General features: G+C 35.7%; 1 protein-coding gene across 4 annotated transcripts in view; it reads left to right on the forward strand.

Moving 5' to 3' along the window:
• Positions 1-18,075, forward strand: part of SMG1 (SMG1 nonsense mediated mRNA decay associated PI3K related kinase) — a 143,434-nt gene that overhangs the window by 116,702 nt on the left and 8,657 nt on the right. For all 4 annotated transcript variants that reach the window (XM_037815432.1, XM_037815433.1, XM_037815431.1 and 1 more), the window contains 15 exons: positions 1,480-1,618; positions 1,700-1,809; positions 1,933-2,151; positions 2,511-2,701; positions 4,086-4,258; positions 4,384-4,663; positions 5,114-5,386; positions 5,631-5,865; positions 6,203-6,429; positions 8,010-8,160; positions 8,264-8,453; positions 8,636-9,105; positions 14,744-14,881; positions 16,251-16,403; positions 17,530-17,709. In XM_037815432.1, coding sequence (XP_037671360.1) covers positions 1,480-1,618; positions 1,700-1,809; positions 1,933-2,151; positions 2,511-2,701; positions 4,086-4,258; positions 4,384-4,663; positions 5,114-5,386; positions 5,631-5,865; positions 6,203-6,429; positions 8,010-8,160; positions 8,264-8,453; positions 8,636-9,105; positions 14,744-14,881; positions 16,251-16,403; positions 17,530-17,709 — 3,129 coding nt within the window. The remainder of the gene's footprint in view (positions 1-1,479; positions 1,619-1,699; positions 1,810-1,932; positions 2,152-2,510; positions 2,702-4,085; positions 4,259-4,383; positions 4,664-5,113; positions 5,387-5,630; positions 5,866-6,202; positions 6,430-8,009; positions 8,161-8,263; positions 8,454-8,635; positions 9,106-14,743; positions 14,882-16,250; positions 16,404-17,529; positions 17,710-18,075) is intronic.

Below are 18,075 nucleotides of genomic sequence, written 5' to 3' on the forward strand. Positions count from 1 at the left end.
GGCCTGTGTGGCTCTTTTTTTTTTTTTTTAATTCAGTTTTATTGAAATATATTCACATACCATACAGTCATCCATAGTATACTATCAGCTGTTTACAGTATGATCATATAGTTATGCATTCATCACCACAATCTATTTCTGAAAATTTTCCTTACATCAGAAAGAATCAGAATAAGAATAAAAAATAAAAGTAAAAATAGAACACCCAAACCATCCCCCGCCATCCCACCCTATTTGTCATTTAGTTTTTGTCCCCACTTTTCTACCCGTTCATCCATAAACTAGACAAAGGGAGTGTGATCCACAAGGCCTTCACAATCACACTGTCACCCCTTATAATCTACATTATTATACAGTCGTCTTTAGGAGTCCAGACTACTGGGTTGTAGTTTGGTAGTTTCAGGTATTTACTTCTAGCTATTCCAATACATTAAAACCTGAGAGGTGTTATCTATATAGTGCATAAGAATGTCCACCAGAGTGACCTCTCAACTCCATTTGAAATCTCTCAGTGTGTGACTCTTTTTAAAGTACTCTAGTGATCCAATTAACACCCACCCTGAATGGGTGGGGTAGCACCTCCATGGAAATTATCCAGTCACACTTTTTACTCACAGTTGATTGAGTCACATCTCCATGAAAACACTCAGTCAAAGGACATATGTTGGGGGACATAATACATTCAAACCGGTACAGGTTCCAATTTTCCACATCCTTGCCAACACTTATTTACTCCTTTATTAATACTAGCCAACCTAGTGGATATGAAGTGGTATCTTATTATCATTTTGATTGGCATTTCCCTGATAATTTAATGATGTTGAGCATCTTTTCATGTGTTTATTGGCTATTTGAATTTCTTCTTTGGAGAAAAATCTGTTCAGATCCTTTGCCCATTTTTAAATTGGGTTGTTTGTCTTTTCGTTGTTGAGTTATAGGAGTTCTTTATATATTCTGAATATTAAACCTTTACTAGATACATGATATCCAAATATTTTCTCCCATTTTTTAGGTTGTCTTTCCACTTTCTTGATAATGTCCTTTATACACAAAAGTTTAATTTTGATGAAGTCCAATGTATTTTTTTTCTTTATTTGGATCTTGATCCATTTTAGCTACTTTTTCTGTATATAGAGTGAGGTAGGGGTGCATTTGAATATTATGTCATACTTCTTAAAAAGACTGTCTGAGGTCAAGATTTTAGAGGGTTATAGGTGAATTAGAAGAGTGTAGCTCAGGAGGCTGAAAAAAAAGTGTTTTATTTTTCTTTTAAAATCCAGTGTCCTGATATTGACTCGGTAGACCAGGACCATGGAGTTGCATGCAGCTGCTCCATGCAGAGCTGTGTGACTGCATGCAGCAACCCTGAGGAGGGCTTTTTGTTTATTTTAAATAACAAGGATGGAGTTTTGTAAATTTTAAGAGTATGAAGTCCATGTTGGAAGGAAATTTGCTAACAGTGTTTGCTCCCTTTTTTAGTCTTATGCAAGATCAACTGCAGTCATGTCTATGGTTGGATATATAATTGGCCTTGGAGATAGACATCTGGATAATGTTCTCATAGATATGACGACTGGAGAAGTTGTTCACATAGATTACAATGTTTGCTTTGAAAAAGGTAAAGTGGAGTTCTTTATATATAGGTGGGTGAAATGTATTTTGCTGGAAGGGGAAATATATAAGAATTTGTCTTTTCAAGGTAAAAGCCTTAGAGTTCCTGAGAAAGTTCCTTTTCGAATGACCCAGAACATTGAAACAGCACTGGGTGTAACTGGAGTAGAAGGTGTTTTTAGGCTTTCTTGTGAGCAGGTATGCTGCTTTCTCTTATACCTTTTAGTGTACTTATTGAATTAACAAAACCTGTGGAATGAAAGAACACATTTTAATGAGGAAAGTTGTGGCAAAACTCACTTAGAACTCTTCTCAAAACAGGTTCTACACATTATGCGGCGTGGCAGAGAGACTCTGCTGACATTGCTGGAGGCATTTGTGTATGATCCTCTGGTGGACTGGACAGCTGGAGGTGAGGCAGGATTTGCTGGAGCTGTCTACGGTGGAGGTGGCCAGCAGGCTGAGAGTAAGCAGAGCAAGAGAGAGATGGAACGAGAGATCACCCGCAGCCTCTTTTCTTCCAGAGTAGCTGAAATTAAGGTGAAACCAATGATTTAATAAGTCATCATCTTTTGTTATATTAAGTGTGAGTAAAGAAATTAACTAAAACTGTTTCTCTAAAATTCTGTTTTTGCAAGGCTATAATGTATAATATTGAAACAGCGATGAAATATGTCAAAGTGATATAGTCTTTCTATTAGGAAATGCTTCCATACAAAGTCACACACAATCACACACATACTCCTAAGAGCTGGGTTAATGATTTGTAAAAACTGTAACATTTTTCCATGTTGGAATATGTGTGAAATACTCTAACATGATCTTTCTAACAGACACCTTCATATCTCATAGTTCATACTGTAAGAATCTTCCCAATTATAATACTTACTGTTTTATAGGTGAACTGGTTTAAGAATAGGGATGAGATGCTGGTTGTGCTTCCTAAGCTGGACAGCAGCTTAGATGAATACCTAAGTTTGCAAGAGCAACTGACAGATGTGGAAAAACTACAGGGCAAACTGCTGGAGGAAATAGAGTTTCTGGAAGGAGCCGAAGGAGTGGATCATCCTTCTCACACTCTGCAACACAGGTTTAAAACAGTGTTAAATTTTAATGAATGTATACCATTAAGGAGAAATTTTATATTTATGTAAAGACTGCCAACCTGGATCAGAATTATTGCAACAACTTGCTTAAATGATAAAAGGCCTGCGATTTCAGTGTTAAACAATAATTCACTTAAATTTTCTGCTTTATTATATTTAATTTAAATGTTTCAGTGACTGTGGGAGATTGATGGGTATAGTGGGTAGAACAGTGAACTTGGGTTCAGAAAATCTGAGTTTTGGTTTTCTCTTTTCAGTTTGTATATATTCTCACTCTTTAGTATAAAAGCAGTTGTTTTATCTGCTCTGCTGAGTTTTTTTTTTTTTTTTTTTTTTAAATCATCATTTTATTGAGATATATTCACATACCACGCAGTCATACAAAACAAATTGTACTTTCGATTGTTTACAGTACCATTACATAGTTGTACATTCATCACCTAAATCAATCCCTGACACCTTCATTAGCACACACACAAAAATAACAAGAATAATAATTAGAGTGAAAAAGAGCAATTGAAGTAAAAAAGAACACTGGGTACCTTTGTCTGTTTGTTTCCTTCCCCTACTTTTCTACACATCCATCCATAAACTAGACAAAGTGGAGTTTGGTCCTTATGGCTTTCCCAATCCCATTGTCACCCCTCATAAGCTACATTTTTATACAACTGTCTTCGAGATTCATGGGTTCTGGGTTGTAGTTTAATAGTTTCAGGTATCCACCACCAGCTACCCCAATTCTTTAGAACCTAAAAAAGGTTGTCTAAAGTGTGCGTAAGAGTGCCCACCAGAGTGATCTCGGCTCCTTTTGGAATCTCTCTGCCACTGAAGCTTATTTGATTTCCTTTCACATCCCCCTTTTGGTCAAGAAGATGTTCTCCATCCCACGATGCCGGGTCTACATTCCTCCCCGGGAGTCATATTCCACGTTGCCAGGGAGATTCACTTCCCTGGGTGTCTGATCCCACGTAGAGGGGAGGTCTGCTGAGTTTTTATGGGTATTGAATTAAATAGGTTACTGTAAGTTAATGAACCTTGCACAGAGCAGTGCTTAGGAAAGATTAGTTGAATATGCCAAACATTGCATGATGCTCTGAGACTACAAAGATCCATAAAGCATCAGCCTTTTATCTTCAAGGCACTGAAAACCTGAAGGTGTGGTAGAGTTCTCTTTAAAATGCTGTGGTCATAGTTGAGAGAATGATGGGTCAGGGAAAAAACAGAGAAATAAGAATAAGGGACATTTGAGCAGAGTCAATATTGAAAAGGAGCTTACCAGGCAGTCCAAGTATGAGCAAAACAAGGTTATAAAAGTACATAGAAAAAAGAACAGCAAGTTAGCTTTTGATTTTTTTTTTTTTTTATTAGGTATTCTGAACACACTCAACTACAGACTCAGCAAAGAGCTGTTCAAGAAGCGATCCAGGTGAAGCTGAATGAATTTGAACAGTGGATAACACATTATCAAGCTGCATTCAGTAATTTAGAAGCAACACAGCTTGCAAGTTTGCTTCAGGAGATAAGCACACAAATGGACCTTGGTATGGATTGACTTATTTTTAGATACCTGTGAGCATGTGAGTTTTGTAGCTGTGTGTTTATGTGTGGGATTCTGGTTTGTGCTTGAAATAGCTTCACTGTGAACAATCTTGTCTTTCACCAAAAGGTCCTCCAAGCTATGTGCCGGCAACAGCTTTTCTGCAGAATGCTGGCCAGGCCCACTTGATTAGCCAGTGTGAGCAGCTGGAGGGGGAGGTTGGCGCTCTTCTACAGCAGAGGCGCTCGGTGCTCCGTGGCTGTCTGGAACAGCTGCATCACTATGCAACTGTAGCTCTGCAGTATCCAAAGGCCATATTTCAGAAACATCGAATTGAACAGTGGAAGACCTGGATGGAAGAGCTCATCTGTAACACCACAGTAGAGCGCTGTCAAGAACTCTATCGAAAGTAAGTTGATAGCACCTGTTTTGTTTTGTTGTGATTTCTCATTGGGAGAAGAAGCCAAGTTGCTTTTCCATTTTTAAATTGCAATTGTATTTTATTTTTCTGAAAGAAATGGTTACTAGATGCAATTTGGATGGAGCCACCTTTGTTACGTTTTGAGATTTGCACTCATGTTTTCCTTTGTAAGATAGTGTTTTTTTCCTAATGAATTAAAAATATATCACAGTGTAAAAGCAATGGAATTAGGGTAAGGAGGGCTACATTTAAAAATTGATTCTATCGTTCAACCTTAGGAAGTTGCTTAAAACTCTAAAATGAAGATACTGATTCCTAATCTTTTAGGTTTGTCTCAGGATCAAATGTAATATTCTCTTTTACGGTAGTTTATAAAGTATGAACTTTATAAGCAGGGGTGTTTATGTCATAAACAGGCACCTCTTTTTATTTTTATAGATATGAAATACAGTATGCTCCCCAACCACCCCCAACAGTGTGTCAGTTTATCACTGCCACTGAAATGACCCTGCAGCGGTATGCAGCAGACATAAACAGTCGACTTATTAGACAAGTAGAACGCTTGAAACAAGAAGCTGTCACTGTGCCGGTTTGTGAAGATCAGTTGAAAGAAATTGAACGTTGCATTAAAGTTTTCCTTCATGAGAATGGAGAAGAAGGATCTTTGAGTTTAGCAAGTGTTATTATTTCTGCCCTTTGTACCCTTACAAGGTAAGTTAGCTTAACCTCGTATCAAAACCATTTCACTGTCTTGTAAACACTGTTGCTTACTGAGATTTCATGCTTTATGTTTAATCCCAAACTTAATATATCCTTTTAATTTCCTTAGTCTTGCTTAGTGTTAACAGTTGCTTTATTTCTTTTCAGATTTGATTGCTTTTCATTATGCTTTTAGTTAAATTGGTTTCAAACCAGGGATTTGGTTTTTCATTGTGCAAATAATTACTTCATTTAGGCGCAACCTGATGATGGAAGGTGCAGCTTCAAGTGCTGGAGAGCAGCTAGTTGATCTGACTTCTCGGGATGGAGCCTGGTTCTTGGAGGAGCTCTGCAGTATGAGTGGAAATGTGACCTGCCTGGTTCAGTTACTGAAGCAGTGCCACTTGGTGCCACAGGACTTGGATATACCTAACCCCATGGAAGCATCTGAGGCAGTTCACTTAGCTAATGGAGTATATACTTCACTTCAGGTGAACACTTTTAAGTTAACTTTAATTTTCTAAGTTTGCTTTAGATATTGAACACTATCTTTCTCATTTCCTTAACCCAGAAAAGCAATTTGACTTAACCCTTTAAATGTTGCTTAAGCATTCATTTAAAATAAAGATGAGTGTGAAGTCTAGCCATAACTTTATGATTGCATATGTTTTTTCTTAGTTTATGGTATCAAGTCTCCAAATGTGTAACTTACTACACTTTCCATAAATTTCTGCTTCTTTGATAATGGTATGTTGTTCTCTGGGTTATCTAAGTTATTGTTTGTCTGAACTCAAAAAACATTAAAATATATTTATCTCATATTTGTAGGAATTGAACTCAAATTTCCGGCAAATCATATTTCCAGAAGCACTTAGATGTTTAATGAAAGGGGAATACACTTTAGAGAGTATGCTTCATGAGCTGGACAGTCTTATTGAGCAGACAACTGATGGTGTTCCCCTACAAACTCTAGTTGAATCTCTTCAAGCCTATTTAAGAAATGCAGCTATGGGACTTGAAGAAGAAACACATGCTCATTACATTGATGTTGCCAGGCAAGTGAATTCCAGTTATGTTGTTTCCTTGTGGAAGATATGGGGAAGCCAGATAAAAGAATTCTGAGCTCTTATTTTATTGTAAGTTTACCTTTAATTTTTATAGCAAGTATGATTATTCATAAATGTTTGTATAAAAAACTTTTTGATTGAAAAAAATATATATTCACAGGAAGTTGTGGAAAAAGTGTACAGGAGGTTCTGTGTACCCTTCACCCTTCCTCCTCCGGCGTTAGCATCTTACAAAACTATAGTACAATAGCAACACCATGGAATTGGCATTGATACAATCTACAGAACTTACATTTCGCCAGTTATATATACACCCATGTGTGTGTTTCTTTATGATTCTGTGTAGTTTTCCACATGTACACGTGTATCTTTTTGGTGCTGTAGTTACACACATGTATGTACATAGTGGAGTGTGCTTTTAAAGCCACCCTTGTAGAGATTGGGCACTTCCTCTGGACATGTATTTTACTCATAGATAAGCCCTCAACCGCTTTGTCCTTGGTGTCTCAGAACTTTTCTTTGAGAGAGTAGAAATGAATTCCCCATCATTTCCTATCCTCCCCTCATCCCACATGGAAATTTCAGATATAAGAAAGTATAACAGTCTAATGAACCCCCATTTTACTACCTTCAATAATTTACTACCAATACGTGGTCAATTTTATTAAATTGTATTGCTCAAATTATTTTGAAGCAAATATTTTTTCCCATTCAGATGGAGGAACCTTTACTTTCATTTATGCTTTGGGTGATGAACTTTATGTCTGTTCCTTTGATAGCCTGATTTTCACTTATTACATAGAAACATCTTTTGATAAGCTCAAAGAAAAGCTGATACCATCTTTTGGCCCTTTTTCCATTAGGAATTCCTCTGGTAGCTTATCTATTTTTATTCTCTTAACAACTCTTAATAGCTCTGTATCTATTTGGAAGGATTTCTGTATGTATTTTTGATAGAGTTCAAATTCTAATTAGCATTAGTTTTATTGATAGTAATCATAGGTGTTGGGCAATTGTATTTTTACTTTTTGTATAAAATCTTTAGGATAGTGCTTGAATACACACGTATGTCTTATGTTACTGGTAATGTAAGTGCATTTCTGAAAACTTAACATTCAAAATGTGCATAATTGAAAACAGCCAGCAAAATAAAAGAGGCATATTTTTTCTTGTCTTTGGTTGGCTCTATTATGTGGCAGTAGTGAGGGCACGCCTGACAATTTGCTAAATCCACCAGCTTCAGAATTTTCTGATTCTTGACATTTTTTAATATCAGGGCTCATATTATTGTAATACATTCTGCACTAAAAGTGAGACTTCAGTGTTTTATATAGTGTTCTTTTTAAGTTGTCATAATTCAAATTGACATAAAATTTAATCACATGAGCTCTTGCTAGTATTGAATTGATTGGAAACATTGACTTCACAATGGGATTAACACTCCTTCCTCAATGCCAAAAGTCTTCCTTGACTTTGCACACTAACCATGAGACTTGTTGACCTTTAGTAGTCCCCCAAAAATGCATTATTCTTCCTTACGTGTTTTAATTCCTTTTCTTTTCCTCTAGAATACTGCATGCTCAATATGGTGAATTAATACAACCAAGAAATGGTTCCGTTGATGAAACACCAAAAATGTCAGCTGGCCAAATGCTTTTGGTAGCATTTGATGGCATGTTTGCCCAAGTGGAAACTGCTTTTGGCTTATTAGTTGAAAAGGTAAATATTCGTTTGGTTTTATGAATAATATGAAAGCAGTAAAGTAGTTGTTCAGTGTGTGAAGAGTGGAGAAATAAAACTTTCTTTTCTCCCATTTACATAGTTAAACAAGATGGAAATTCCTATAGCTTGGCGAAAGATTGACATTATAAGGGAAGCCAGGAGTACCCAAGTCAATTTTTTTGATGATGATAATCATCGGCAAGTGCTAGAAGAGATTTTCTTTCTAAAAAGACTTCAGACAATTAAGGAATTCTTCAGGCTCTGTGGTACTTTTTCTAAAACATTGTCAGGTAATATTTCTATATTTAAACCTACTGGAGTAATTGTGCAGTACTTTGGAAGGTGGCAGAAGAGAGTAGGCTTAATTTAATTGTACATTCATGAAAGTTTAATTGTAGTATTTTAAATGAGCAGCATTATTTATTTATTTTAGTTTTGCAAGAAATACTCTAAGAAAACTTTCATTTTTTAGGATCAAGTTCACTTGAAGATCAGAATACGGTAAATGGACCTGTACAGCTTGTCAATGTGAAAACTCTTTTTAGAAACTCTTGTTTCAGTGAAGACCAAATGGCCAAACCTATAAAGGCATTCACAGCTGACTTTGTGAGGCAGCTCTTAATTGGACTACCAAACCAAGCCCTAGGGCTCACACTTTGTAGTTTTATTAGTGCTCTAGGTGTAGACATCATCGCTCAAGTAGAGGCAAAGGACTTTGGTGCTGAAAGCAAAGTTTCTGTTGATGATCTCTGTAAGAAAGCGGTGGAGCACAACATCCAGATTGGGAAGTTCTCTCAGCTGGTCATGAACAGGGCGACTGTGTTAGCGAGTTCTTATGACACTGCCTGGAAGAAGCATGACTTGGTGCGCAGGCTGGAAACCAGTATTTCTTCTTGTAAGACAAGCCTACAGCGTGTTCAGCTGCATATTGCCATGTTCCAGGTAAATATTTTTGTGTGTTTGATGTGTTTTTTCATACATTGAGGAACTTTGAAAAAACTAGGGGAATTAATATAAAGAAGAAATTTTTGAACTGCATGAGAATGTGCCAACCCAGAACGAACTGAACATTTTGGTGCTTGCTTTCCAGTTTCTCTTTTACATGGTTGAGATCGTTCTATATTTATGGTTTTGTGTCCTTTGGATTTGTTTCCATCAGTGTTGTATAGTTAGCATTACCTGTGTCATAAAGTATTCTCTGAAAATATAAGTTTTAATGGTTGAATCATTCACTATGTAGATATGCTTCCTGTGTTGTTGAACATTTAATTAAGATTATTTCTGAAAGTGATTTTTGTTCCCGTTTTCTCTAATGATACAACAACTGTGCATAAATCTGTCTTCATTTTGCGAATTATTTTTCAGAAGTCTTCTTTTGTCCTTATTATTTAGGAGCAGTATGTCTGCACAAGCCAAATTTGGGTGAGATGGATTTGGATTCAAATCAGACTTAGATAATAGCTCTCTCAAATGATGGTGATCTATTTAAGGCACTGAGCACAATATAAATTACAGCTATTTTTCTTAGTACTTCTTTTTCAAATATAGGCTTGAAATTGTCAGTAGCTTCAAACAAATTGTAATGCATGCAGTAATATTTGGGGCACTAAGCTTTCTGGGGATCTGTATTGGCATAGAGAATGATTTTTTTTTTGTCACTTACTGACATTGAGACTACTTCCCCAAAGTGGTATTGTAGTTTCAGCTCAGTTCATGTTACTGGTATGTGAACCAGTGTAATTGCCCTCACTTTGAGACTTTTTGTTAGCTGCTTTCTTAGCTTGCAAACTAAGAAATGTAATCTGTTCAAACTTCTAAAATTGCATGTATTATATATTAACAATCCTGGTTATAGCACATTGATTTTTTATGTGTGTATATATTTTACTACTTCTTAATGATGTAAAGTTTTATTGTTTTGCAAATTTTGGAGTTTATTCCCTTAAAAATTGACAACCTTATGGAAAACATTGTAAAAATCCTTTCAGTTTTGTTTGAGCAGATTTTAAGCTCTACACACAGTGGTAACTCTTAAATTGTAGCCTAGCCTTCTGGGATCAACCTTACAACATACAAGATGACATGATCCTCTCAACTGTTGCCTGCCCCTTTCTGTCACTTTTAGGTTCTGTAATTGGAAGAGTTTTCTTCTGTGGCTGCTGCCAATGTTTCTTTCAGTCACTCGCATAGCCTCCATGTGGGGCAATGCCTCCCTGCCATACCAAGATCTACACATACATTTTATTCCCCCTCTGATCTGCAACCTCTTAACTAGAGATTATTTGTGTAGCAGACTTTTTTTTAAAATTCAGTTTTATTGAGATATATTCACATACCATACAGTCATCCATGGTGTACCATCAGCTGTTCACAGTACCATCATATAGTTGTACATTCATCATCTCAATCTATTTTTGAACATTTTCCTTACACCAGAAAGAATAAGAATAAAAAATAAAAGTAAAAAAGAACACGTAACTCATCCCCCCCCTCCTACCCTATTTTTCATTTAGTTTTTGTCCCCATTTTTCTACTCATCCATCCATACATTGGATAAAGGGAGTGTGTTCCACAGGCTTTCACAATCACACTGTCACCCCTTATAAACGACATTGTTATACAATCGTCTTCAAGAGTCAAGGCTCCTGGTTTGGAGTTTGATAGTTTCCGGCATTTACTTCTAGCTATTCCAATACAATAAAACTTAAAAAGGGTTATCTATATAGTGCATAAGAATGCCTACCAGAGTGACCTCTTGACTCCATTTGAAATGTATATATAAATACAATTTGTCATTTTAACTGTTCTTAAGTGTACAATTCATTTATGTTAATTACATTTACATTATTGTGCTCTTATCACCATCATTCATTACCAAAACTTTATCACCCCAAACAGAAACTCTATGTATTAAGAAGTAGCTCCTATTCTCCCCCTTTTATCCCAGCCCTTGGCAGTCTAAAGTCTTTTTTCTGTCCCTATGAGTTTACTTATTCTAGATATTTCAATATTTGTCCTTTTGTTTCTGGCTTATTTCACTAAGCATGATATTTGCAAAGTTTGTTCATGTTGTACCATGTATCAGTACTTCATTCCACTGTTTGCGTATACTACATTTTGTTTATGCATTCATCTGTTGATGGACATATGGGTTGTTTTCACCTTTCAGCTATTGTGATTAATGATACTTATGAGCACTGGTGTACAAGTATCTGTTTGAGTCTCTGCTCTCCAGTTCTTTGAGGTATATATCTAAGAAGGGAATTGCCAGGTCATATGGTAATTCTTGTTTAACTTTTTGAGAAATTGCCAAGTTGTTTTCTATCGCAGCTGCACAATTTTCCATTCCAACCTGCAATGCAGAAGGGTTCCAGGTTCTCTGCATCCTCAGCAAAACTTGCCATTTTCTATTTCTTTAATAATAGCTGTCCTAGTGGTTGTGAATTGTTACTTTGTTGTGGTTTTGATTTGCATTTCCTTGATGGCTAATGAGGTTGAGCATCGTTTCATGTGCTTATTGGTCTTTTGCATATCTTCTTTAGAGAAATGTCTCAAGTTCTTTGCCTGTTTTTAAATTGGGTTGTCTTTTGGTGGTTGAATTGTAGGAGTTCATTATATATTCAGGATATTAAGCCCTTATCAGGTATATGGCTTCTAAATATTTTCTCCTATTCTGTAGGTTGTTTTTTCACTTTCTTGATAGTGTCCTCTGCACTCAGTTTTAAATTTTGATGAAGTTCAATTTTTTTTCCCTTAAGTGCTTTTGGTGTCATATCTTAAGAATCCATTGCAGAATCCAAGGTTATGCAGATTTTCCTCCTGTGTTATCTTCTAGAAGTTTTACAGTTTTTAGCTCTTATATTTACGTCATTGATCAATTTTGAATTAGTGTTTTATACAGTGAGAGGCAGGGGTCAGATTTCATTGTTTTGGAAGTGGACATCCTGTTTTCCCAGCACCATTTGTTGAAGAGAATGTTCTTTTCCTATTGAGTAGTCTTGGTACCTGTTCTGGTTTGCTAATGCTGTCAAAATGCAAAATACCAGAAATGGATTGGCTTTTATAAAGGGGGTTTATTTGGTTACAAAGTTACAGTCTTAAGGCCATAAAGGCATCAATAATCGGTTACCTTCACTGAAGGATGGCCATTGGCATCTGGAAAACCTCTGTTAACTTGGAAGGCACATGGCTGGCATCCTCTTGCCCCCAGGTTGTGTTTCAAAATGGCATTCTCCAAAATGTTGCTCTTGGGGCATTTTGTACTCTCTTAACTGCAGCTCCTCTTCAAAATGTCACTCTCAGTTGCTCTCTCTTGGCTCAAGTTCTGAGCTCCTTCTGTCTGAGCACTAACATGGGGCTCTAGTAAACTAATCAAGGCCCACGCTGAATGAGCAGGGCCACATCTCCATGGAAATTATCTAATCAGTGTTACCACCTACAGTTGGTTGGGTCACATCTCCAATGGAAACAACCTAATCCAAAGGTTCCAACCTAGTCAATACTAAATATGTCTGCCCCCACAAGATTGTATTAGAGAACATGGAGCACAGTACTCTTGTCAGAAATCAGTTGACCATGGATGGGAGGGTTTTTTTTCAGAACTCTCAATTTGATTCCATTGGTCTATATGTCTGCCTTTGTGCCAGTACCATGCTGTTTTGGTTACCGTAGCTTTGTAGTAAGTTTTAAAATCAGGAAGTGTGACTCTTCCAACTTTGCTCTTTTTCAAGATGGTTTTAGCTTTTTGGGACCTCTTACCTTTCCATATGAATTTGATGATTAGCTTTTCCATTTATGTAGATGAGGACTTTGGAATTTTGATTGGGATTGCTTTGAATCTGTAAATTGCTTTGGGTAGAATTGACATCTTAATAATATTAAGTCTTCCAATCCATGAACATGGGTTGTCTTTCCATTTATTTAGGCCTTAATTTCTTTCAGCAATATTCTATAGTTTTCGGTATGGAATTCTCTCACATCCTTGGTAAAATTTATTCCTAGGTATTTTATTCTTTTAAATGCTATTGCAAATGGAATTGTTTTCTTGTTCTCTTTTTGAATTGTTCAATGCTGGTGTATAGAAACACAATTGATTTTGCATTTTGATCTTGTAACCTGCAACTTTACTGAATTTGTTTATTAGCTCCAGTAGCTTTCTTGTGAATTCTTTGGGATTTTTCTATATATAGGGTCATGTTATCTGAAAATAGGGATAGTTTTACTTCTTCCTTTCCAATTTGGATGCTGTTTATTTCTTTTTCTTGCCTAATCGCTCTGGCTGTTAACTCCCAGTACATTATTGAATAGCAATGGTGAAAGCAGGCATCCTTGTCTTGGTCTTGATCTTAGGGAGAAACCTTTCAGTCTTTCACTAGAGTTTGATGTTAGCTGTAGGTATTTTATATATATCCTTTATTATGTTGAGAAAGTTCCCTTTTATAGTTCCCTTCTATTTCTAGTTTTCTGACTGTTTTTATTAAGAAAGAGTGCTGGGTTTTTGTCAGATGCCTTTTCTGCATCAGTTGAGATGATCATGTGTTTTCCCCCCACAAGCACACCTTCACTCTTTCAATGTGGTGTATTACATTGGTTTTCTCATGTTCAGCCACCCTAGCATTCTTAGGATAAATCCCACTTCGTTATGTGTATGATCTTTTAATGTGCTACTGGATTTGGTTTGCTGGTATTATGTTGAGGTTTTATGTATCCATGTTCATAAGGTCTATTGGTCTGTAATTTTCTCCTATGGTATCTTTTTCTGGCTTTGGGATTAGGGTATGCTGGCCTTTTAGAATGAGTTAAGAAGTGTTTCCTCCTCTTCAACTGTTTGAAAGAGTTTGAGGATTGGTGTTAATTCTTTAAATGTTTGGTAGAATTCACCAGTGTAGCCATGTAATCCTGGACTTTTGTTTGATGGGAGGTTTTTGATTACTGATTCAATTGCTTTTCTTGTTAATGTTCTGTTGATATTTTCCATTTCTTCTAGAGTCCGTTTAGGTAATTAGTGTGTTTCTAGGCATTTGTCATTTCATCTCAGTTATCTGATTTGTTGGCATACAGTTGTTCATGGTATTTTCTTATAATCCTTTTTTATTTCTGTAAGGCTGGTATTAATGGTCCCCTATTTTCGTTTCTGATTTTATCTATTGTATCTTCTTTTTTCTTTGTCAGTCTATCTATAAAGGTTTGTCAATTATTATTGATATTTTCAAAGAACCAAGAATGTCTTCATCAAATTTCTCAATTGTTTTTCTTTTCTCTATTTTATTTATTTCTAATCTTTATTATTTCCTTCCTTTTGTAGCAGACTTTTTTGAGAATTGTGTGGTAACTTTTACATAGACTAGGCAGGATCTTCAGAATTATTAATTAATCACTGATTCTGGAAATTTATCAGCCATTGTCTACCTCAGGAAGTTTCTTAATTGGTTGTGGTTCTTTTGTAATGTTTCTAATATTCTTCCTCCCTGTCACCCCATATTTGTTCCTGCCTTTTTTTTTTTTCCCTTCTGCCAGTCCTAACTCACACCCCCTCTCTGTATATTTATCTAATTTTATTAATTTCTTTTTCTTTGAATAGTGGCAGCATGAAGATCTCCTTATCAACAGACCACAAGCCATGTCAGTCACACCTCCACCTCGTTCTGCAATCCTAACCAGCATGAAAAAGAAACTCCATACCCTGAGCCAGATTGAAACTTCAATTGCAACAGTTCAGGTATGTTTTATCAGATCTTCCTTCTGGCACATCTTACTTTTTAGAAATGACCTATAATGTGATTTAGGTGTTAGTGCTTGGTGGTTCAGTATACCTACATGTTTGTCTTCTGCTTCTAAGCCAGAGGAATATAATTCTTTTTCACTTTTATTTTAATTTAAAGCTTTTATTTCTTACCCTTTAAGGAAATTGAGTCTTACAATAGCATATTTCAAACAGGAGTAGAGACCTATTAAATATTTTAGTTTATTAACAAATTTGATGTTTACTACACCTTTATACATTAAGGAACCTTGTTGATTGGAAAGACTTTGAATGCTTAATATACTTTCTGAAATGTATATAAGCAATTATATCTGATTTGTTATTAATATCTACTCATTGTTAATATCTAATAAGGTTGGGCATTTCTTATCTTTGTTGTGTAGATAATGGAATTCTTTGATGTAAAAGGTAGTAGAACATTTTTCCAGACTAGTGGTATTGACTGTATTTTGCTGTCATTTCAGCTAAATATTTAATCCCCCCCCTCCCATTTTTTTAAAAAACAGAAAGACAGGTCTTTATGATTATATATCTTCATTTTGTATATCCTTTATATCTCATGTTTGCAATAGTAGCTGGACATTTTCTGTTTCTTTTTTTATGAGTTGATATTTGCGAAAAATCAAGTATAACTACTTTGTTATTTTAACATTTTGTAATGAAACTTTTCTGGAGCTCACTTCATTGAAGATTGAAATAACATTTTTCTGTAGCATATTAGTCAGAGAAAGATAAGTTTTCAATTTAGGAGAATGAACTCTTGCCTTTTCTTTTTGATTTTAGGGTTGTGTGTGCATGTGTGTGTGAGAGAGAGATTGTGAATTCCTCCTCCTCAAATATTGAATAAATACTGAAATAGCTTTGTTATTTTGTTCCCTGTCCTGCTAATCTGGAAAATATTTTAACATTATTCATAAACTTTTGAATTTATTGGAATCTGATTTTCATCTTTCACAATTAAAAATATAAATGTAAATGGATTTTCTTGTAGATAGCATATATATAATGCAGTAATATTTTTGGGTAGCAGGTTTTTTTTTTAAAGATTTTATTTAAAAATGAAAATGAAATATTGCTCTGCAAATTTCAAGACAATAAACTGAAAGCCAGTTCTTACTTCCCCAGGCATGTTTGGGCTTAGATCTTCAAAATGAAATCAAAATTAATTCCAAAAAGGGACTTATTGGTTAAAGATCTGTTTTATAAATAACTTATGCCTCTTCTTGCTTCTTTAAAATCTCTTTTGAATTATATAAGATGCTTAACATACAGGAAGTGGAGAGTGTCATAAACATTCACTCAGATTCTGCTTACCTTTTTATAGGAGAAACTAGCAGCCCTGGAAGCAAGTATTGAGCAGCGACTCAAGTGGGCAGGTGGTGCCAATCCTGCATTGGCACCTGTGCTACAAGATTTTGAAGCAACAATAGCTGAAAGAAGAAATCTTGTCCTTAAAGAGAGCCAAAGAGCAAGCCAGGTATTGTGTTTCATGTATGCCATCTTTATATTCCATTATAGTACAATATAACTGATTTTTTCCTTTTACATGACTGATTTGACGTTACCTGTGGGATAACAAGTAAGAGCTTGAGAACCCACCTTCTAGTTCTCAGCCGTGGGGGGCAGGGGGAGGGGTGATGGCACTGTGTGACTAATAAGCCTTTGGGGGCATCCCTTAGGCTGAACTGGTTATCTTGCTAGGCCCTTACTGCTTCCCAGTTAAATATTAAGCTGATTCCGCCTCTGTTGAAAAATACACACACTGTTGATTCCATATTTGTTTAAGGTTCTCATTATATGCAACCAAGATGATCCAAAGATTTGGAAAGATATTTTGAATATTATTTTTTCCACATGGCAGTAAAATGTCTTATTACCTTATGCTCTCCCAGAGGTTGTGGGTTAACTTTGTTGTTATTGAAATAAAAATAAACCCAAAAAACTCTATTATGGAAGTTTTCAACCAGGTACAATCCTAGACTGGTGTATTGAAACTAATAGCCCATATACATCTCACCAAACTTTAGTAATTATCAGCTGAGTCTTCCAGTCTTGTTTCATCTATACCCCCCCTCATATATCCACATTTTACAGAAATCCCAAACAATATTGCAATTTTGTCTGCAAATATTTCCCTTTGTATCTATAAAGAGAAGAACTATTTAAAAACCAAACATTGATACTGTTATAATAACTTAAAGAATTTTCTTTGTATCATTAAATACCCTGTTAACATTTTGTGATCTTTATTGTAAAATTAGGCAAAGGTAAATTAAGAAGGGAAATGTTCTGACAGAAATGTTTTCTGAAATTTGGATGTAATGGAAATTGCAGCTGAACATGGTAATGGTCTTATTATGAAGTGAATTTTCTAACTAAAAACAATCATGTTGAAGATAAATTTACTTAATTGCTCTTAGGTGCTTTACAAGGATTTGATCTAGTTACCAAAAAGAGTCATGCATTTTTAGGACCAATTTTGGTCCTGAATTCTGGAAATGAATAGTTAGTACTTTTTCATGTAATTAATAGCAATTGGTGTGTGTGTGTGTTATGTGTGTTGTTGGTGATAGTGGTTCCATTCCTCCTTTTCTTCTTTACAGGTCACTTTCCTCTGCAGTAACATCATTCATTTTGAAAGTTTACGAACTAGAACTGCAGAAGCCTTAAACCTGGACGCTGCATTATTTGAACTAATCAAACGGTGTCAGCAAATGTGTTCATTTGCGTCACAGTTTAACAGTTCGGTCTCTGAGTTAGAGCTTCGTTTATTACAGAGAGTGGTGAGTCTTGAGTCTTGGTGAGAATAAAGAGACAATGTTTAAAATGATAAGGGCAGTGTTAAGCTCTTAAAATCATTTAATTGATAATTCACTCAGTTTACATTTATTGAGCAGGTACTGTATGGAAGATATTAGGAGAATACAACGATTAAATCTTGCTCTTGGCCCTCAAGGAACTTATATGTACACAAATAATAGAATGAATGAAGAAGTGAGAAGGGTTCTCAAAGCTCCAACCTGAATTTCCTGTGGAAGTTCACATGGGAGGGGAAAGACAGTGTATAGCAAATGATTCAGAAGCTCTGAAAATAGGGTAGTTGAAAGAAGACTAGTGGAAAATGAATGCTGGGAAGGTGGGTGAAGTCC

The sequence above is a fragment of the Choloepus didactylus genome, chromosome 21, assembly GCF_015220235.1.
Source record: "Choloepus didactylus isolate mChoDid1 chromosome 21, mChoDid1.pri, whole genome shotgun sequence".
NCBI classification, from domain to species: Eukaryota; Metazoa; Chordata; class Mammalia; order Pilosa; family Megalonychidae; genus Choloepus; species Choloepus didactylus.